This window comes from Uloborus diversus, chromosome 2 (genome assembly GCF_026930045.1).
Source record: "Uloborus diversus isolate 005 chromosome 2, Udiv.v.3.1, whole genome shotgun sequence".
Taxonomy (NCBI): domain Eukaryota; kingdom Metazoa; phylum Arthropoda; class Arachnida; order Araneae; family Uloboridae; genus Uloborus; species Uloborus diversus.
This window is the reverse complement of record NC_072732.1, coordinates 205,557,902-205,581,657: the sequence shown is the minus strand read 5'-3', so window position 1 is coordinate 205,581,657 and position 23,756 is coordinate 205,557,902. Positions and strand designations below refer to the sequence as shown.

General features: G+C 36.3%; 1 protein-coding gene across 1 annotated transcript in view; it reads left to right on the top strand.

The window, feature by feature from the left end:
• LOC129216770 (uncharacterized) overlaps window positions 1–23,756 on the top strand; it is a 382,782-nt gene that overhangs the window by 302,276 nt on the left and 56,750 nt on the right. The window contains exon 2 of the mRNA XM_054850986.1: window positions 2,240–2,378. Within this exon, the coding sequence (XP_054706961.1) occupies window positions 2,240–2,378 (139 nt within the window). The remainder of the gene's footprint in view (window positions 1–2,239; window positions 2,379–23,756) is intronic.

The following is a 23,756-nucleotide window of genomic DNA, read 5'->3' as shown; positions in this document are numbered from 1 at the left end:
CTGGATGTCTGTGAATTTAATTACTTTTCTGTCATTTTATTAAAAATTATGAGCAAGAAACTCTAGGATATTTATTTTGCCATTTTGAGCACAAAATGACGTGAGAATCTTTTTTTTATTTTACGCTCCTTAGCATAATGACAAGTTGTTTTTAATACTCACTTGACTAACAGCAGTGAAATTAATGTTAAAACTAATTCTTTCTTTAAAATTTATTTGAAATGAAAAGTGCATATTTCATTACGAGTTTTGAGACAAATATCTTATGGCATCGATTGACTAAGCATGTTTTTCTGAATGTTTCGCGTTGGTGGTATGAGAAAAAGAATGATTCATTCGTTTGAAAATCACTGTTCTGATAGATATACAGTAGACTCTCTCTATTCAGAACACTCATGGGACCGAACAAAAGTGTTCATATCAGGACCTGATTACAGCACAGGCCACCTAGGCCTGGGGCCCCAAATTTCTTAAAGAATTATGCGTAGCATTGCAATATGTGAAAAATACATGCATTTTCAAAATAATGAAAATTATGGCATTAATTGGAAAAAAAACTTCCTTACAGGAAAATTCTTAGTCATTCTGTCAGTAACAAAAATTATTTTTATCACAATTATGAGGGACCCCAAAGGGGATTCATAAATGCACATGATAAATGATTTAAACATAGTTCTGGGATTAGACAGAGTGGCCCCCAGAAGTTCATTCCGGCGTGCCCTAAGCCTGTAAATCAACCACTGCATAGTCTTCAGGGGGCCTTCAAATTAATGTGCTCCTAAGATCTCACTTTTAGTTAGTCGGGCCCTTGTTCATATTATGGGGGTGTTCATTATAGAGGGAGACTGGAATTGCATGCATATATATTTTATTGAGATAATGATTTGTGTTCAGTACTTTGCCAAGTAAGCTATACCGGTTGTTGACTAGAGGGGTTGCATTTTGTTTTGGAAGCAAGTGCAATGTCCAATTTAACTTAGTACAACCTAAACTTTTGCAGTTCATTATTTCTTTCTTTTTTAATTAAAAAGGTTTTTCGTAGCACTCAACGTATAAAATAATACACTACAGTTATCGGTACAATACATTCAAAAAAAGAGTAATTTTAATTTTCTTTTGCATTGTATTAGTAATTTTTCTTTTTCTTCTCATTTTCTTAATATTTTTCAATCGTTCTGATAAAATTGTCAAGTTACTTCAGGTTTTTCAATTCGGTTCATGAGAATTCCCGAGTACTGATTGTGAACCTGTACAGTATATAGAGAAGTAATACTTGAAGGGGGTTAAAAATAGCGTTCATAATACTGGGGTGTTCATATTATAGGATGTTCAGAGTACAGAAAGGTCAGCCTATGTTCTATGAAGTCTCGCAGGGATCGTCAAAATGTATTCAGAATATAGTGGTTTGGGAAAAGAAAATTTTCTTTACTTAACAGATTTGTAATATTACCTGCAGTCGTTCAGGGTGATTCATGATAAAAACAGATTATTTGTGAACAGTGACTTATTTTTTTTATAAGTGACCAAATCTTTTATTATACAAAAAATTTTGAAAATTATAAATTGTTATCTTTAGAACACAGTGAGAAATTAATTACTTCAAATGGTCATATTTCATCAAATTTTTAAAAAATTTTAGTTCAAACTTCAGTATAATGATTTTTTTGTATGCTGGCAAGTTTTCTGCAAGTTTCGCAAGCCAAGACGGAAAACTCGGCGTGTTATGAGCCAAAAAAATGCGAACGAAATTGATGTTTTTGAAAAAAAAAATGCTAATATCGTTATTAGTATAAGTGATAAATTCACGAAAATGTATAAATAATTGCAATAAGTAATAAGTAATAATAAGTAAAATAATTACTAAAATTCACAGCGTATTCCTATCTATTTATGATGAAGGATGATCAGAAAAAAGAATTTTTGTTTCATTTTTTTGCTGATCCCCGAAATTTATGGGTGATTTAATTGTTATTGAAATGTCACCAGCAGCATACCTTTTATGAGACAAAAGTTACAGAACAATTGTTTGCTTGTTTCTTCGAGAAGTAGTTTAAAATACGAATTGTTTCTAGTGATGCAGTTTTTTGATCGCAACTACAGATTGTTATTTTAGATTTAAAGAATACGAAAACCTTTTTTTTTTTTTTTAACAAATGCTCATTTATAGTGTTTTGTTCTGAAATAAATATATCAATAATTAATATCCATGTAACTGTTTTAATAACTTAAATTATTTCAGGTGGCTTCACCAACAGATTTACTACATGCTGTAATAGCCCTCTACAACACATGCTTACCAGATGCCACAGTACAGTCATTATACAGAACTGTATGTGCTGAAGGCACGAAAACACTCTTGTTACTTCGAGACACTTCCGGTAAGTTAAGCTGCTTTTTGAGTATCATTGGACCTGTGGGATAATTAAAACTTATCACGATTAAAAATGGTTTATTTTAGTGCATATCTATTCAATACACTCATTAATAAATATTTTTAAGACTCAAAAAAACTTACATTTATCTTGCTAGTTTTTCTTTCTTTCATTAGGCTGTGGGAGGAGTGACACGTGAGATTTTGTTCAGAATCAAGAGGGATACCTCTCGTTAGTTAAAGCAATCATCTCAGATGATTGCTTCAACTAACGAGGGAATGGCATGGTCTTATACTTAAAGAAAAGTTCTTCATTGTAGATGCTCTAAAACTAGTAAGCGAAGACTCGAATGCCGGCGGCCTAAGTTTGCGTTACTCTATTTTTGAAGAAGAAGCGTTTGAAAATTGGCATATAACGCTGCTTTAGGAGTTTTGAATTGAACAGAAAAGTAGGGTAAACTCCCGATTATCCACGGAATAGGGTCAGGGCTCGGTAATCGCGGATAAGCGAAAGCCGGGGGTAATCCGAATAATCCTACATACATTTGAATTATAGATAAAAACATTGCTACATTTCATCTACTAACATTGAATGTAAAAAATATACATATGTACAAACTGAAAACAAACAATAACACAATCATAAGTTAAAAAAAACATTTAATGACCGTTAACAATGTGAAAAGATCCACTGATGATCCGAACCGCAGATAATCCGACCGCCGATAATCGAGAATTTATTGTATTTTATATTTGACTTTTAATTAGCAATTAAAGGAGTAGTACCTTCTAGTATCGTAACGAGGAATGTCACTTCACTCAATTGGTCGAAAACAATTGATCGTATTCTATCCTATCGACTTATGTTAGAGTCTCCATTAAAATTACAGTTCAAAACTAACCAGGGGCGCCGACTTGCAAAAATCATTGGGGGGGCTGGCCCAGTCATCACCGGGGGTTTAGGGGGTTATGTAATCCCATGGAGGTTCCCCCCCCCCCCAAATAAAGGTCGATTGTTGTGCCTTGAAAAGGCCAATTTACATATTTTCTGGTGTGTATAATTTAAAAAACAAACAGTATGTGGCATGGCGTTTTCAAAGTAAAACAATCCAAAAATTGGTATACAAATTTTTCTGGTTCAACTAGATCATGTCACTTGTCTTAGTAAGAGACATTTTTTTGTTCTATTTTATGGGGAGTCATGCAGTGCCGTAGCTAGGCATGGAAAAGGTAGGGCGCTTGACTTGCATTGAAGGGCACTGCCAGAGACGCCGATTTAAAAAATATCGGGGAAAAGGGGGCATGCCGCAGGAAATTTTCTAAATTTGAGATGAAAAATAGTGAGTTTTAAAGTTTTTTTAAAATCATATAATCAACATTAGAACCTCGAAAACTCGACAAGCCCGACACATATTTTTTGGCTTCGAAAAACGGAAGAAATAAATACAAACACACACACAGTATTTTTGTAAAAAGGAAATTTAATTTACGCATGCTTATTAAGACCAGTTGTTTTTACATTAGTGACATCGGCTAACATATTCAAGTGTAAACGCAGTCTCTCAATGTCTAGGTCATTTTTGAAAAACTCAGTTGATTTTTCAAAATGTTCTCTTCTCTTTCACCTCTGTTTAATAAAAGCAAGCACTATTGTTCAACTGCAATGACCTGTGTGCGTTCAGTTGATGTAAATCGCCCAATAATGCAAAATTGCACCATTTTACAAACCTCAATGTATATTGCCTTGTAGTACAGTCAACTCCCGTCTTACGCGAGGGATACATTCCAAGATCTCTCGCGTAGGTCGAATTTTCGCGTTGTGGATAAGGGTATGTGTAAAATTTTTTATAAACGTACCCAATTATTTTAGACACTTGTAATCACCCCCTCAAACTGTTAAAAACCATCTCTTAACTAACTGTACATTACTGTCTCTTACATAAAGAACTGAATGTTTACTTGTATTTAAAAAAAACGTTTTATTCAACATAAAATACTGCTACGATGTACAAAATCAATGATTAATGGGAAAGAAAGAAAAAATAAACCGGTATACGGTAGACACAGTATATAGTAAGAAAAGCAAATGCATCTTTAGTTGTACTGTACAGTCGATCAATTAATGATATTCGTACACAATACATGAGCAGTTTCCATTTTCATAAATTTTTGCAAGACACTACTCGGTGAATTTTTACGGATTTCCTTTTCTTGACTTGTAATTGTATGTACGGAAGAATCACTCATACCTACTTCTCGTGCTACCTTCAACGCATTTTTTAGTTGACCATCATCTTTTCAAGAAGCTCTAGCTTTTCTTTAATTGTCATGAAACTTTCTCTTTTTATCTTCACAAACTTTAGATGAAACAGCGCTCTTAGGTGTCATTATATTTCATTAACTTTCGCATTTAAAATGAAAAGGGAACTTCAACTCTCAGCGATGGTAAAAGGATAAAGATACATTCATGAGAAAAAAAAATTTAGTAGCCAATAGCAAAGCTGATACGAACACACCACGATTCCCTTCCGAGAATTTTCGTGTTGCGGTGAGGAATTCGCGTTAGGTCTGAATACTGGAGAAAAAATCGTGTTATAGCTATTTCGCATAAGTAGCGCGAGTCAAATGTTTTCCTTTGGGATTTTGAAAGTGTGCGGTGAGCTGCCTTCATTGTTTTCATACTTCTTTGGTACACGTCGATTCCGAGGAAGGGAAGGATCATCATTTTGTGAAGGTTTTCTTTTAAACACGATTCCCAAAAGTATTCAAAACTATCACGCCTCCCATTTTATATACAAATCAAACTCTCATATATATTTTTCCAGATCAGCAACACTTAGGTGAGCGCGCCGCAGCGCTGCCCACCGGCAACAGACTTGACCCGTAAGTTCGCGCACTGGGACAAATTTTTACAGTACTGGCAGCACTGTAACACTATCATCATTCGCACCACTCGTTTTCAGTTAACCTGCTTACACAACCGTAATAATTATTTGTTTTAACTCATTACTGAATATATTTTACAAGGTAAACTATCTTCAAACAAGGAAAATAACAGATAAATTTATGAATTTAGAAAGCATAATGTAACTTATAATTTTCTTGATTTATTGGGGGGGCTCTGCCCCCTCAAAAATATTTTTGAGGGGGCTCGGGCCCCCTCAAGCCCCATGGAGTCGGCGCCACTGAAACTAACAAGCTATTTTGAGTGCGCTGCTCCAGTAATATCCGAGCCATTGCATGCACTAATTAAACACATTGCTTAACTGAGGGAAGTGTCGGCGTCTATAAGCTAGGACCGAGCGTCCAATAGTTGATTTATTTAGTAGGAAGAGTTTCACTCTTGTTTGTCTTTTTTTTTTTTTTTTTTTTTTGGAACTGTTTGTATAGAATTTCAATTCGTGAAGAAGTTAAACAAATGATACTGTCAGAGAATTACAATATTTTCAATAATATGTTCAAAGTATTTGTAATTAACAGGTTTTTGAAGCAGCAACCAACCAGTTGTGATCTTTGTCAGCCAATAAGTTTTTAGTTCCTTAATTAAATTAAACAAAAATAGAATGCAACGGTACTTGGAGAGCGGCGTAAACGGACAGAAATGTCCGAAAGTTCTCATGTGCCTTTTAGTTTACAATTGTAACAAATAAGTGTTTCAAACAACAAAATTATTTTGTGAAATAATTTTTAGTTTGTTGCACTTCTTTTATCCATCGTACATAGCTGCAAAAGAAAAAAACAGACTTTCAGTTGATAAATGATTTTGCAACTTGTATTTGAACGTAAACGAGTGACTAAGTGATTACGATTACATCTCTAATTATTAGTTACATAATGCTTATGGGATTTTACCACTGCCTTAGTCATGCTCTTCAATGCTGCAGAAAAACCTTTCTACAAAGATACTGTTGAGTACTAAACAAAATATCGTAATCGACAGGTTATCGTTATAGACAGTTTGATTATTTATGCTGATATTTTGCTGGGGTCAAAAAAAAAAAAAATTGTTATAGACAGGTTGTCGTTGTAGACAGTATCGATATGCACAGGTTTCACTGCATTAGTTTTCCATTTAATGTCTGTTTCGTTCTTTTACGAACTCCTCTAAGATTTTTCCCTACTGCAAAGTCGATGCCCTTTCGTAAAACAGTTCAGCGTTTTTAATTGTCGTTGAAAGTTCTAAGACAGATTTTCCCCATACTGGTACATCATACACCGTATCAAACTTATTTTCAATCGTACAAATTGCGTCACAAACTCCTCCGGGGTTTAGAAAGCTGGTAAAAAGTATTATCAATGCAGCAACAACATTGACCTTACTGAAGAAAGAAACTCCACTGGTTTTGTTTTATAAACATTCGATATCTACCTTTCGTGATGCGGCAGATATCAAGTCTAAAGCCTAATTCCTGTTTCACTCGCTGTAACATGTCACGATCAGGAATAGCAAATGCTGTTTTGATTATTTGGAGTAAATCTTGCAAAGCACGAGCTATGAGAGGCACAAACTCTTGACATTTTATGTAACACTATAGGAAAAATGCATGCAGTTAGGTCGAGAAAACGCGATGGCCATGGAAGAAGGAAATTGTCCTCGTCAAAACCTCATCCAATCCAACGACAAGAGTTCTCATTATTAAAGAAATAGCGAAATTTGGCGGATAATGAAGTGGTGCCTCGTGTTGGAAAAAGAACGATTTTGATACAGCGAATGACACAAGAATTAGATTTTAGTCATGATAGATGTTAAATCACGAAAGATTCACGTATCAGAACATTAGAAAATATATATATGTAATTTCTTTTTTCAGGAAAGTCAAATTAGTAGCTAGATTGTTTATATGTTTGCTTTGATAAGACTCCCAAACGCAGAAAATAATTGTGATACACCCTGTATGTAAACATCACAAAACATTTGAATGTAAAATTCCAAGTCTTCTGGGGTGTTTATCACCCCACATGGGTTAAAGTTACGGGTTAAAATTAATTATCTTAGAGAGCTTAGCAAATGCGCAAACCTCTATTTGAACTATGCTGTTTCAAACTAGAACTTCAAACAAGGTTTTTAGCAGGAATGTTTATGAGCAAACATGTGAAACATCAGCTTTCGCAATTCAAAACACTTGATTGTTTACGAAAATTTAAATCACGTTTCTCACATTAACAGCAATATTAATATATTCCGTCCAGAATATGAAAACAGAGATTTTATGTTTCCAAATAGTATTAAGTACACTATTAAAGGCGAGTTTAATGCTTAGGAGGGTTGATTAAAACATTAAAATGGCCGATACCCGAGGGTGTGTACACATCTCTCTGTTCTTGAGGAATCAGAAATGGCTCATTGCCAATTCAACTCTGATAATGAATTTTAAGCTCTAGGAATGTTAAAATGAATTAGTTCGTTCGACTGGAGAGAATCGAGTTTGAAAATTTGAATCGTGAATAATCTATTTCTCGGATTCCCGGCAACTGTCACCCAAGTTTAATTAATTTGCTAGCAGAGTAAAACTGGAGATGTAAAGAATGTAGGAATGTTTTAGAGAGTGTAGGAGGTGGAAATTTTTTAATTGGAATCAACGAAGTTTCGTTCCGTAGTTGATGCATGTTGGTGCTGAAATGACAAAATTCAATTTCATCCAGTGAGTTATTTGAAATGTATTTCAGTAAAACCTTTGCGCGACGTACAATTAATGTTCGATGAAAATTCGCCATTGCCTAGAGCTTAGTTGATCTATCTTGTCTTAAAGAGTGAATTTATTTTCCAGCCCTGTTTTGTTTTAAAGTGGAAGATTATTAAACTAAAATCTAGTTTTATTATTGCCAAAAGGCTAGTTTTGACATGAATTTCTACTTGGTATGTATATGCATTATATTCTTAGAGATAAAAGAGGTAAACAAAAAGTCCAAAAATTTAATTAAATAAAAAGATTTTTATTTAAACTGTTTTTTTTTTTTTACTGAAAAGAAATATATTGGTAAAGGTTACGTATGAAATAGCACATCGGGAAAATGACCCTCATGGCTTTGCTGGTACGCACGTGCTTCTTCGTCAAATTTTATGATCATTTTGTATGAATGTGGCCAGGGGCGGCAAATAGGAGGGTCAAGAGGGGGCGGTCGCACCCCCAAATTTTTTGAGAAAATGGGTGAACTTAATTTATGTAAGTCGGAAATGAATGTTCATAAAAAAAGAAAAGAAAAAAAATCTCGCTGGTTCTTAGTAACTATTTGCTGAAACTCGATACTTTCCCAGACTAGAAAAAGTGTTTTTCGTATTTGTATGATGACTTAGAAATTCATAAAGTATTTTTCGACTTTTTCAGAACATATAATACTGATAGAGAACCATGGTTAATTTAACTAAAGAAGACATTTCCTCATATAAGCTAAATATTCATACTTGTGTGCCCAGCGTAACGATGGCATGTTCAATATGAGAGGCTCGTGCAAAATGGTGTAGATGCATGGTTTTCACAAGAAAATTCCTTGATATTTTACATTCACTTTTATGCTCATTTTTTAAGTGTATAATTATTTAATGAGTGTTCATCGCTTTCTTCTGCTAGAAACACGTTTCAGCTGCTCAATGCATTATATGCTTTCATAGCAGCTCTTAAAAATGCATGTGATTATTGAATAATAATAACAAAAAAACATATCAACAAATACCTTTTATGGGGTCCTATAATTATGCAATCTCGGAATAACACAAGATGGTCTTCAAGAGTTAAAACCATAAAAACATTTCTGTATAACTTCAAAGCAGTGATTTAATGACTGGAAAAATTATTGCAGAACGACTCTTTCAATGGTGAAAAAGCTCATGCCCTTTAGCATGTATGACTTCGTTTGAATTTTTATTCAATATGTTTGTATTGAGGAAAGTTTTTGAAAAATGCTTTACTCTATCAAAACATCTTCAATCCGCTACCCTTAATTTTCGGACTATTCAAGCCACAGTTCAATATACAATTGATCTGTGCACCATACTACCACAGTTCAATCTACAATTGGAACTGAAAACAGATTTTACACAGAGATATATTTCAATCAATCTTTAAACATTTCAAAAAATTCTTCCTCTGAGCCAATTTTAAAAAGGCGCAAAAAAAAAGTGTCAAAAATTCACATGATGATATGAAGTCAAATACTGTTTTAATATTTTGTATTAAGTAATAGATTCAGTTTTGAATGAAATTAACACAAGATTTGATGATAATTATTTTTCTGTATGGTTGGTTTCTATATATTATCTGGATGGGATTTTGAAAACGAAAAATAAAATAATTCAATTATGAGTAAAATTTTTAGCATGAGGCAGGAAAATTATAAGCCATCTACCGAAAGACCGTTATTACATCCAGAGACAACAATTTCGTCCTTGTTATGGACTCATCAGTCTGGAATAGCGATTAACAGAGCAGGAGGCATATGACATCTCATTGAAGCTGAGAGCACCGACGGGACTAAATTATTTGATGAGTAAAAACTAAGCCCCTCACAATTTTTGAATTTGCCTGCGTGATTATGAAGAGCAATATGTAAAAAGTGTTTTCATACATAACTTTGTTACTTTAATTAATTTTTAACTATTCCAAGCAGCTCAGCTAGTAGAGAAAGGTTTTTTTTATGTTTTAGGAGGTTAGAGAATTATTTTCGAAGCACAATGGTCAAAAAAAAAAAATTCTATTTAGCTGTACTGGCAAAACAGCACGACACTGGGCACTGATAGATTAGTAACTTGATTCCCTGTTCTCCCGAATTCCAAAAGTCATGCATTAAAACTTTCCCAAAAGGTATAAAAACTTTAGTATCGAGATGTTTTGTATGATAACATATTAGAAAGTGAATCAAAGTTTTAACTGTTTCCAAACACTAATTTTTATTCATATTAAACCGATTTTATGACCACTTCTTGTTAGCTGATGTGTGTTAGGGACCACACTGTGGTAATACTAAGAAACTCGACCCCCCAAATGAAATGCTGAAATGCCGCCCCTGAATGTGGCGAATTTCGTTGATGCAGTGGAATAACCTACTTCAGTGGTAGATATGGGTGTGTTGAGAGTGCTTTTGCCTTTAAACATATCCATAGAAAGGAATCCAATGGTATTAAATCACATGATCTGGGATGCCAATTCTGATCGATACACAATAGAATGCATGATCAGGAAATGCGTCACTCGAAAATTGGGGTGTTCAAAATTAAAAATGTCTTGTTCTAACCGTGCAGTGCGTCATTTTTACTAACGGTATACTGTGAGCTGTCAGAATGTTTCCTTTTTTTTTTTTCTCAGTAAAATTATTTTCTATAAAATTCAAAACTTTTGGTGCCCCCTTTACGTGAAATGAAATATGATACTTATGATCTGGTTTTTGATTTTACTGGAATACATAACAAAACTAAGGAAGTGAGCACAAATGGTGAACCCAATTTCAAAAAAAAAATACATATTTTCGAAATGAATTGAAATATTTTCGAATTTAAATTGTGAGCGTTAGTGACAAGGGGGAGGGAAAAGGCAACAAGAAATGTGACGTCAAGCTTTTTTTTTTTTTTTTTTTCATTTTGACATTGGTGAAAAGGGGCATAACAAGTGACAAAGGAGAAAGGGGGTGAAGAGTGACACTTTGTGACAAAGGGGGAGGGCGAGAGGAGTCAAAAATGGCAAAAATAGCTCGACATCATTTATGGACAGTCTCTTATTACAAAAACTTGCTCCGTTCGACAGTTCCAGGGATTCATACTTTTCACTCTTGTCAAAAATTGAAGAAGAAATAAGAGATTAAGAAAAGTTCCTTGAATGAGAGTGATGCAGTTAAATTTTATCTTAACTTCATCATCTGGGGGGTACTGTCAAAATACGTCTCAGTGCTTGTTGTGATGTAAATTTCTAAACATTTTTTTTTATTTCCTTGCGTAAACTCAGTCTTTTGTTTTTGACGAGCAAGTTTTTGACCCATATAGAAAGAAATAATTTGAACGAAAAAAACAGAAAACTGTTTTAAAGTGTAATAATTATTCAACATGTTCCCAGATAGCACACTTCGTTCATTAAACCTTTTTGAATCATTCTCAACGTCTGACAACCATTTTAAAACGTCTGTGAAACGTTTGAATGTCACGTGTGCCTCCTGGGTTAACTTTTTCAATTTTATCTTCAAAACAACTTCTAAATTTTATCATGCTGTTTAGATCCAACCCAATTTTTTCTCTCATGAAGTTTTTTTGAAATTGGGTACAGGTCTCAAGGACACCCCAATAGTTTTAAGGAACTTTCCGAAATTGCAATACAATTCTATAAAATCTACACAACCAGTAACTGCGTTTTGTTTTGTTTTCAATCGACCAGATATAATTTGGTAAAGTTTCAAATCTATTTAAAGTACCATTTTTTTTTTATGTTGTCAATTGGACTTAAGACATAGTTTTTCAGCAATTATGTTGCGTAAAATAAGAGAATTTTTAAACATATATTACTTTTTTCGGACAGTTTTAATGCACAGATTCGCGTTATTAATTCCATCAAAACTTTATCTCTATACATTCAGGTATTAAAAATACATAAGAGGCAGTGAGAAGCAAAGGGATGTAAGTGGCAAAATTCAAAATTTGGAGGTAACCAGTACACATGGTAGGTGAACCTCTCCTCTGTCTTGGGGCAAGAGATGGTACTAGTAGCCCTGGTAATTGCTGCTGTACAGCATGATTTAGAAAAAAAAATGAAAGCCTACCTAGGATGATATCTTTAAACGTGTTTTACTCAAAACTTGAAATTGTCCACTTACATCATTTTGCTTCTCACTGCCTAATATAAAGGACTCTTCGCAGTTTTTAAGCTGTAAATTATTCACTTCATTTTGGAACTAAGATAATATTAGAGCAAATTTCACCAATTTTAAGTAACTTTCTTTTGGACACATGTCGTTCATTTCTTGATGCCGCATTGTCATTTTTAATCGGGTATATCTATCTTCTTGCAATCAATTTCATTCAAAATCACTAATTCTAAGCTAAACACTAAACCCAATATTCTTCCAAATTTTAATTCTGATTTTTTTTAAGTTTGTTTTTAATAGCTTCCGGGCAGAAAGTATGTAGGTTTGAAAACATATAAAATCTAATAAGGGGTTAAATTTATAACTTTGCTGTTATTTTTGTAAAGAAAAAAAGTGTTTGCCATTATGCTATAATCGGTAATTCAATAAAAACAAAAATGGAAGCTACAAACAGAAAAAAAAAAGTATTTTATTAATTTTTTGTATTACAACATTTTGATCTGAAGAAAACAACTAAACCTTAAAAAGTCTCTTAAAATGCATTTGGCCTAAAGGTTTAACAAAAATTTTTGGAGTTTTTAAAATATTTAATCCTTATATATATAATAGCCAATGATCGAGTAACCCGCGTGTTTCAACAATGAAACTTGCGCCACGGCATTGGTAGTGCTTAACATGCTTTATCGTGACAAGGCTAAACTCGATCTGGTAACTTAACTGATTTACTGGTAAGACTCATTTCAGGGGAATGAAGAAACGAAAGAATGGTCAACAGTGCACGCTACCTACTGGAGTTTAGGGTTAATCCACTGTAGTTAGGGTTATAATTCCAACTATCAAAATATCACCAAACAGGCAATGGCTTCTTTCAAATGTAGAAGCAATTTTCAACCCGTCATACCTTGACAGACGATTTTCTAGTCAGTTAAATAAGAAGTATTTTCCTATTTATTGAAATTATCATTTAATTTTTTCCAGAGATAATATTAAATTCCTCAAATCAGAAAACTTCAAATATATGCATCACTTTAGTAAACAGAAGAAATGAGCAGACTTATATTTATTTTACTACAACTGACGATAACAAGCACATACAAAGCAATAAACTCTTGAATTCAGAGAAAACTCCTCCTTACGATACAAAAGTTGCGCGCAGTTGAAAAGAAAAACTTTCTTCACTATTTCCCGAAATTTCGTCCATTTTGTTGAATGTTTATTTTTCCTTATCCACAATGTCCAGTATCAAATGATTCAAACCTTAACATACTTTCTTTTCAAATTACACAATTTTGTTTTCTTGGCACGTACAACTTTGACGCTGCAACTGGGGGATGCTTTTGTAGCTGCCGGACAATTTCAGGATCCGATATTTCCGCGATTATTCCTTTGTATGTTTGAACGTGGAAAAATTCTTTTGTAACGTGATCAAACTTAATAACTGAGATCCTTTATCAAAATCCGTGTGGCTTTTCCGCTGGTGGAAGCTGATAAGCATAATATTTATTCCCTCGTGCCATGTTTTATTTTGTGTTCGAAGTTTGGCAACGCCAGCAGATCGCATTTCATGCAGAATGAATGGGAGAATAATTCGCACATGAAATATTAGTTCGTGTTTTCAATTGCTGAAATGCTTTTACTTATCTGTAAAGACTCAATTGAAATAAAATACGCTTTTTTTTCATCTGATTTGCAGTTTTGAGAAGAAAAAAACATAAGTTTTAGTATGAAAATCAGTAATTTGCATTCGACTTACTCGGCATTTGAGGTTTGAACAAAAACTATTACTATTCAAGCACATAAAGGCCTGAAATTATTACTAATCTACACCGTAGTAATGAATAGGTTCTAATTCATCAACTGCATGTAATATAACTGCTGTAATAAATTTACTTTCTCTCACACCCTTTTAAGCAATTTATTAAAAACATTGCAAACTCTCAGCGCTTAATGTTTTACAGCACATAAAGCAAAAAAAAAAAATAAGTAGTTCAAAAAGGCTGCTACATTTATCAAAGACAATAGATACAGCATACTTCATTCATTTTTTATCCGTACCTACAGCATTTTTTTATTATTTTTAAATCATTGTTATGGCTGCATTAAACATGTTGAACATTTACTACGAAACAATTGCTAGACATTCGAAGAATACCTAAAAACGTTTGTACATTGTAAAAAGATTTTTTTGATCCTAGTACATCCAAAAACTCCGCGTCTATGAAGAATTTGCACTCAGGAACAAGGAAAATAAGCTTCAAGAAGGAAGCATTGGATTGAAGTGAAATTTAGTGTACGGAATAATACAGATGAGAGATACACTTGATCCCAAAATCTAGACAATTAAACAAATACAGGCTAAGAAATGAGATAAATACAGTGCTATTTTAATAGCGCGTTGGATCCCTTTTTGCTGCAATACATGACGCAATACGGTCCGACATTGAGCTAATTTAACGTTTGATGTTGTTCTGAGGCAGATAGACATCCACATTTTGAACAGCCACTTCTAAATCTTGCACAGAGTAGCACGGCAACATCTGGCGTTTCAGCTGACCCTATACATGCTCTATAGAGGACAAGTCGGCGATGGAAGAGTCTCAAAACGACGTAAGAAGTCTTGAGCAACTCTAGCTGTATGCGGGAGAGCATTATCCTGCTGGAAAGTTGCTCCTGGGAGGCCATTTAGGAACGATCCTGGATGTGGTTGCAGAATGTCATGCGTAAATAAAAATAAATGATTGTATCATGTGCTGCTCAAACTCAACGTAGCTTAGAAATCAATGTCAAAAAAAAAAAAAAAAACTCAAGCTGTCCGGTCGACACAAAATGGAAAACATCAGTCTCATAACTTAATTGCCGTACCTTGTATAGCCTATTTTCAGCAAATTTCATAGCTACACGGAATGATTGCAAGAACTCGGGAATGATTGGTGAAAAATCCCTTACAGTGCATCTTGCCACTGAGAAGCACTGATGTGCAAGGCAATACATTATATCTTACTAAATTGTTAATGTTTAACTGATTTTTTTTATAATGTCATTGTATACTTACCAGAAAAGTTATGAAAGTAAAAAACTTCTGCCTTTCAAGCTTATAAAATGAAAAAAACCTCTAAATGTTCATCATCAATTGCATAAATATCTTGTTTTCAAATTTCATTGTAAGGTTTTTCTTCGAAAGAGTCAATTTTTCTGTAACTTTTTAAAATTCGCTGTGAAACTTATATGCGAAAGTATTGATGTTTTCCAAAGACATGTCCGTATTTCAAGAACATACGTACTATGCATAAGAGTTATTAAGAAAATACATAGGAAAATTAAACACAACAAGTCAAGTATCTTGTAAAATTTAGAGCACATGTTATGCTTTATTACAATGCAGTTATGATCCAAAAATTTTTGCTCAACTTTTTTTCTCTTACTTAAATAAATTCACCCCTTATTTACTGGAAAGTGGCAGATCCAATTGCATTTTACGAGGGCAATTCGGAAAGTAACCGCCGTTTGGGCGTGACGCTGGAAGTACGGTTCGGGGCGCCCTCAATCGAATGCACGAGCAATCTGTGGTTCAGTAAGCTTCCAGTGGGAGAGTGTTGTAGGACCAAGCGTTTGCTAGTTATAGCGTGACAAAATGAGTGCCGCCATAGAAAGTCCGGCGAAATGTGAGGTGCGAGGAGTGGTAAGATTTCTTTCCAAAACAAACGTTGCGGCCTATTGAGTTCTGGGGTTGCACTTCTGCACGATAACGCGCGCCCTCACACTGCTGTAAGAACGCAAGAGCTTTTGAGCAAGTTCAAATGGGATATGTTTCATCATTCTCCGTACAGCCCAGACTTGGCTCCTTCTGATTACCATCTGTTCACTGCAATGAAGAAGTGACTTGGAGGACAGCATTTCGCTTACGACGAGGAACTTAAAAGCGCAGTGACACATTGGCTTAAATCGCAGGCGGCCGCTTTTTATGCAGATGGAACTGATAAATTGGTAAAACGGTACGACAAGTGTCTAAATAATGGCGACAACTACGTTGGAAAATACAAGAGAGTTGTACCTTTGATATGTAAATAAATGTTTTTCCTCTGTGCTGGTTTGTCTTATTTACAGCTATTCGGACGTTACTTTCCGAATTGCCCTCGTATATACCCCAAGTTACAAAAACCGTATTGTGTTGTGAACATACTACGGACTTAAAATTGTTTGTTCGTAGATCGATTCAAGTATAAAATGTATAATAAGTATAAAAGATTCTGCTGTAATTTTCTTACACTTTTATTTTCTGTCATAGTTTGTTAGTTTCCTAAAAGGTACAAAAATTTCGTTTTGCCTCTGTTATGCGCCCAATTTATTTAAACCATTAAACGGTTCTACATAAAGTGCAAAATTAGCGGTAGCTACCGGCCAGAAGGCGACTTAATTTTAAAATTAGCGTAAGAAAATTGTCAATTAACGCCCGATTGCCAGCTCAAAAAAATAAATTAGTGATCTGAAAGTGCACAAAGGGCAGTAAGTATTGGTAAAATATTTCCCTCTAAAACTATGGCGCAGCTTATATGAACTAAACTTTGTTTTGAAAAATGTGTATTTAAATTAAATAATGTATATTCAGGGATTAGTAACAAATTTTTAAGGGCATCGATTACAGCTTTGACTAAATCAAAGTTGCAGTCATTTAAGAAACATGGCTACGAATGAAATCATCACCTCATCAATACGAACCAGGGGTGACTAAAAAATGTCACCTGTTTTACCTTGAAATTTCGCACTGCTAAGAAGTCAGGAAAATCCAGATAAATGTAAAATGAAGTGCTTATAGTAAAAAAAAAAAGTTTCCAACGAAGTACACACAAAAAGTAAATTATCCCAGCCCAAATTGTAACTGATTTATTTTTTATTTTAAGCTTTTACAGTGAAATATATAGCTTTATGGTGAAAAGTACTGGCAACATGGAAGCTAGCGCTTTTTACGGAAAAAAATTTAGGATTTTTTAACACTATCTTTTCTTACATTAACAAATTTTCAAAATGTTTTTCGAAGAAAAACATTTTACAATTTAATAAAACAACCTGTAATTAAAGAGAGTAATCAATTTTATACGTCATATCATAAAACAGATGCAAAAGTAAGCCTTTACAGGTTTTTGGTAGATGTTTAAATTTGAAAAGTTATTTTTACATGGCTAAGTTGGAGAAATGAAAGAAATAAGGAATGATTGATAATAAAACGTACTAGTTTTTGCTCTCACTTATTGAAATACCAACCTGTAATATTTAATGGGTTTCGCTTAAAAAACTAAAATGTCTCCTATTTCTGCAAGAATACCAATTCCTTTCATGGTTCCATTAACCTAATAGGATTTGTTATCAAAACTAAGCAATACTTATTTCTAGATCTCAGTACACATGCGCTTTGTACAAGCCGATATCGATTAATGAAGGCAATCGGAAATTGCATCGATAAATTCTCAAAGATAAGCTTCATCGATTAGTAGAAAATGAGAAAAAAAAATGATTGCAAATCGAATTGAAATTCACTTACGGAAGTAATTTCAACCGTTTGCGAAGTTGTTTAGTGTGTCTTCAATTCATTAGAGAGCTTTTACTTTTAAGTCGAAATCGAAAAACATAGGCTAGTCAGGAAAAATGTTCATCGAGTTTTTTTGAGCACACCAATACCGATAAAATTGAAAAAGCATAATCGTTTGAAAAAGTTCTTTTTGAAAAATCGCAAGTTTTGAAAAATCACAAACGATAAAAAGTGAAAAAAATTCAAGAAAAATGTAATGTGTTTCAGTCTTTATGTGCTTTAGGTGATCAATGCAGGTATAACGATTGCTAATCGCGCATTTGTTGTGTGGTCATTCAGCGATTTGCGAGCAAGAAAGTTCAACTAACCTCACGTGGTAATCTGGCGAATCACAACTGAACTTAAAAGATCGGTAAAACCCAGGTATAGCAATCCATTGAGTATACGTTGAGGAAAATTTGAAAATATTTCGTAAACATTAGAAAATGGGACTATACGTTGAGAATCAGTTGAAAATACGATGTACTGTAGTAATGCTCACTAACTATCGCAAACTGCCGAATTTAGTGGCTGGAGTTACACTTGCATGAGCTCCAAACGAAGTAATGAAACAAAAAGAGGTTGTTTCGCACAGCATTTATGGGGGGTTCTAAATTTACTTTTGAAGAGGCTTGGTGGCACGATTGATCACCGAATTAGAACTAAACTTTAATTGCATTTAAACTAAGGAGAAACTTTTTGAATGTTCTGGAACTGAAATGCAAAAGAAACCGGAATTTTTCTTGTTGCGAAACGATTATAACAAAAACGAGAAATCAGATATAGTAGTTCAAATTATATTGCGAGGCAACTTGCGCTTGACTGTGAAAACCTGTGACATTCTATAACTCTGAATGTCTTTATCACGGGACGCGGGAGCGTCCCGCCCCGCCAAAGAAACCAAACGTCAGCAGCCAACAGAAGCAAATCCATCACCAAAGACGAAAGAAAATAAAAGCGACCAAAAACAAGATTACACGACAGACAGTTGGGTTTTTTTGCGTTTTTCACCCCTCTGTATCTCAGCCCCATGAAGACCCCGGAGTTGATTTTTGGTACACTCAATCTCTAGTGGCCCCTGACGCCGTAAACCAAAATACAATCCCCTGGACCATCAGGGGGAAGAGGTATTAGAGTTATAAAATCGCTGTTCAAAAAAGTTTTCGCTTTCTTTGACAGGGCTACAGCACAGACGAAAAAAAGAATCAAGCTGAAATTTCGCACACACATTCCTTGTGCCCTACTGATGTGCCTTTTGTGCCACTTGACCTCCCTGCCCTTCCCCCCTCGTTTTTACCCCCCAAATTGTACCTTCCCGAGGTTCTATCACAGCCCCCCGGGGGGCTACAGTAATGATTTTTGTATACATATTCTTGGGGGGCCATAGAGTACATATACAAAAATTCAACCCCCAGGGACATCACGAGCCGGAGTAATTGAAGTTTGAAAATCACTAATTTTCCCTAAATTCTTATGTACTCACTCTCATCTCATAGGGTTTGTTTATCTCGGACTGCAATTGCAAGGTTAGAACAGATCTAACAGTTATTACAAAGTTGTCTTAGGAAATGAAATTCAATCAAGACTAAAACATATCCAACAGTTTGGCACCCTTTCTGGGGATTGTACTGCCCGGGACGTGCAGTCCTTAGGAAGGGGGCAATGTTACAAATCCTGTAAATAGTAATTATTGTAGTAACGTAACCTGTAAATAGTTTCCCGTAATGAATATACAACCCCTTTTCATTCGGCTAAAGTATACGATCCCCTATTTTCTTTTCTTTTCATTGATAAAATTTGATAACGGTCTACGCATTTCGAGAAGAGGTAAGAATGTTGTGGAAAATTCTTCGATGTTTATAAAAGCGTCCTGCGTGATAAAGAGTTAGTTTCGATTGAGAATTCGAACTGAGAGTGTATTAGCTCTGTTTATTGCGAGGCATTTCGCTGTGTTGTTTTCGTATTTGGAAGTAAATACGTGTGTAAACGTTGAGTTTACGGTGTTGAGTGATATTGGTTTAATTGCTGATGTTTAATTTAGCAGTTGTTGACGCTCTTTCCTGTACATAGTGTAAATAAATTTCCTGTATTTTTAATCAAGAACTGTGTCATCCTTTCGAGAAAGTTGGAAGCCGCACCGAATCCGTTACAATTTGGCGCCCAACGTTGGGCTACTTTAGGACTTTCTTGGAGTAAGTGTGACTTTGGACATTTTTTCATAAAAACTTTTTGAATTTGGACTTTAATTTTATGGTGATTACTCGCGCAATGGATGAACAATTAAAACAACTTCTTGATGAAATCAACTCTGTTAAAAATGATATGGCGGCTAATCAAGAACAATTAAAAATGATATGGCGGCTAATCAAGAACAATTAAAAAGTGATCTGACTGCAAGTATGTTGGCAAATCAAGACCAGTTAAAAAGCGATTTAACGGTGCTGAAAAAGGACGTAACGTCTAACCAAGAAGAAATTAAAGACGACCTTATTTCGGTAAAGACTGTGATGGAAAATAAATTTAATGACATAGAGCATCGAGTTGATGCTATTGAAGAAAAATTTGGTTCCGTTGAAAGTCGATTCACTGCTGTAGAAAATAAATTTGAAGAAGATAGAAGATTTCATCTATTTAAAGAAGAGATCTTTAAGGACGTGGAAAGGAGATTGGCGACCGCGGAAAGCAGCTCTGTACAGTTTGGCGCTCCCACATCGGTTGCTCGACCGTCCATTAAACTGGCCACATTTGATGGGAAAAGTTCGTGGCAGGTGTACAAGACCCAATTTAGTGGCGGAAGCGAACGAATGGGACTCGGCTACCAAGGCCTGCCATCTTGCAGCATCCCTGAGAGGTGACGCAGCGGACATTCTTCAGACCCTTCCGGACAGCCAGCGCCTGGATTTCGCCGCCCTCACATCTGCGTTGGAGCTTCGCTTCGGTGAGAAGTGCCAGAAAGAATTCAGCCGACTCCAGTTGAAGTCCCGTTTCCAGAAAACCGGGGAAACCTTGCAAGAACTAGCGGCGGACGTCGAGAGACTGTCTCATCTTGCTTTTTGCGACTGTCCTGCGGATGTTCGAGACAGCCTGGCACTCAACTACTTCATCGACGGAGTTCGGAATCCTGAGATACAGAAGGCCCTCCGGATGGCGAATGTAAACGACCTGAAATCCGCTTTGGTATATGCGATGAGATACGAGGTCGCCCAAGAAGCAACCCGTGTGGATCGCCATCTAATCCGGAATCAGGAAGCTGATGAGTCTGATTCCAGGTCGTCCCACCTCGCTGAACTTGAGAGACAACTCGGTGACTTGGCAAGACATCTGAACAGCATAACAGCCCAAAAGAAACAGCAGCAGAAGTGCTGGAAATGCGGTAGTGAAGGGCACCTGCGAAGGAGTTGTCCTGCTCGCCAAGCTACGCGAGGGAAAGAAATCACCTCCACCAGAGCTCTGCAAATTTCCTCTACTAGTAGTGGCTGTGATGGACTTTTCATTTACGCCCATATAAATGGGAATCCTTGCAAACTGATTGTCGACACTGGAGCCAATGTGACAATCATTAGGACAGATGTGGCTCGTGAATTTGAATTGAAACTGCTGTGGACATCGCCACGCGTAAGTCTCCAGACTGTGACAGGTGACAAAATTGAGATTGAGGGTAAAGTGGACTTCGAAATATTGTTTGGGAATGCCACCTACCATCATATGGCATTCGTCGCTAATATCACGGACCCCTTCATTCTCGGATTGGACTTTTTGAAAAAATATGACTTCACTCTCGACTTCAAGACTAATGAGCTGCACTCGATGAGAAAAGACATAGCCGTTTTCCCTGCAGAAAGTGATGTAAAATCCGCTCATCAAATAATAGCCCAAACAGATTTATCGATTCCCTAAAGGTCAGAATCATTAATACCTGGCTCCCTTGAAGAAAGCAATAGTTTTCGATTTGGACTCATTGAATACCCTAACCTAAGCAATAACCTAAAAGGAGTGCTGGTAGCATCTACGCTTGTGGACCTTTCTAATGATGTAATTCCTGTGAGAGTCGCCAACGTGAGTGAAAGGCCAAGGAATATTCGGAAAGGTGAAGTGTTAGCAACTTGTACTCCAGTAAACTGCGTCATTAGAAGAATCAATTCCCCCGAGACTGTGTCTTCTGAGTCCTTGACATCGGAGTTAATTGGAAGTGCGCCATTATCGAAAGATCAAAGAACTGCTGCGGAACAATTGGTGGACGACTTCAAGCATCTGTTTTCATCTACATCGGAGGATGTGGGCCGGACGAATTTAACGCAGCATAGGATCTACACTGGAGAACACCTCCCTATTAAACAGCATCCAAGACGACTACCGTTCGCCAAGAAGGAAGAGGTTGAAACCCTCCTGAAAGAGATGCAGGAGAATGATGTCATCGAACCCTCGTCCAGTCCTTGGGCCTCTCCCATCGTCTTGGTCCGAAAGAAAGATGGCTCCACCAGATTTTGTGTTGATTACCGATGGCTGAATGAAATCACCAAGAAAGACAGTTACCCTCTTCCACGGATAGACGACACCTTGAACACTCTTTCCGGACACAAGTGGTTTTCGACCCTGGACTTGAAGAGCGGCTACTGGCAGGTTGAGATACACCCTGATGACCGAGAAAAGACAGCGTTTACAACTGGACAAGGCTTATGGCAGTTTAAAGTGATGCCCTTCGGCCTCTGCAATGCACCAGCTACGTTCGAGCGTCTTATGGAGATAGTGTTAAGAGGACTTTCCTACGAATCCTGTCAGGTCTACTTAGACGGTATCATCATCGTGGGACGCAGTTTCGAAGAACATCTGGCAAATCTTAGGACGGTGCTGCAGAAGTTTAAGGAAGCCAATCTGAAGTTAAGCCTGTCCAAATGTAATTTGTTCTGCCGGGAAGTGAACTACCTAGGTCACATCATCTCTTCTGAGGGTGTACAAACCGATCCAGAAAAGGTATCTGCTGTCAAGAGTTGGAGTCGTCCCGAAAACATCCATCAGCTGCGAAGTTTCCTGGGGCTCTGCACGTACTACAGGAAGTTTGTAAAGGGTTTTTCCAACATTGCACGACCTTTGCATAAGCTGACGGAGAGCAAACAAAAGTTTGAATGGTCCAAAGAATGCGAAGATGCATTTCTACGACTGAAGGAGGCTTTAACATCAACGCCTATCCTCGCCTATACTCAGCCTGAAAAATCCTTCATCCTGGACACTGATGCGAGCAACGAGGGAATTGGAGCTGTTTTATCCCAAGAAATTGACGGCAATGAACATGTCATCGCTTACTGGAGCAAATGCTTATCAAAGTCGGAGCGAAATTACTGCGTCACCAGAAAGGAGTTACTGGCCATAGTGAAAGCTGTAGAACACTTCCATCATTACCTCTACGGCCGAAAATTTCTGCTTCGGACAGATCATGCCTCATTAACTTGGATTTGAACTTCAAAAATCCGGAAGGCCAGATAGCCAGATTGATACAGCGGCTCCAGGAATATGACATGGAGATCAAGCATCGAAAAGGGTTATCTCACGGTAATGCTGACGCTTTATCAAGGAGATCCTGTCCTGAGAACTGCCACTATTGTTCCCGAATCGAGAAACAGTATGGAACGACTAGCCCTACCGCCTATCAGGTGACAGTGACTCCAATATCATCAGAACCTGATCCATGGAGTGACGACCAAGTTCGAAAAGATCAACTTGAAGACCCCGACATAAAACCAATTTTGGAGTTCATGGAGAGTGACAGTCGACGCCCTAGCTGGCAGGACGTTTCCATCTTCAGTCCTGCAACAAAAAGATACTGGGCTTTATGGAACTCACTCCATTTACGGAACGGCGTACTGTACCGAAAATGGGAATCTGATGACGGCAAAACATCTAGGTGGCAGTTACTACTTCCCCGATCAAGGATTTCAGATGTTCTGAAAGAAATACATAGTAGTGCGACTGGAGGACATTTTGGTGTCTTGAAAACCCTCAATAAAGTTCGGGAGCGCTTCTTCTGGAGCAAGGCGAAGGATG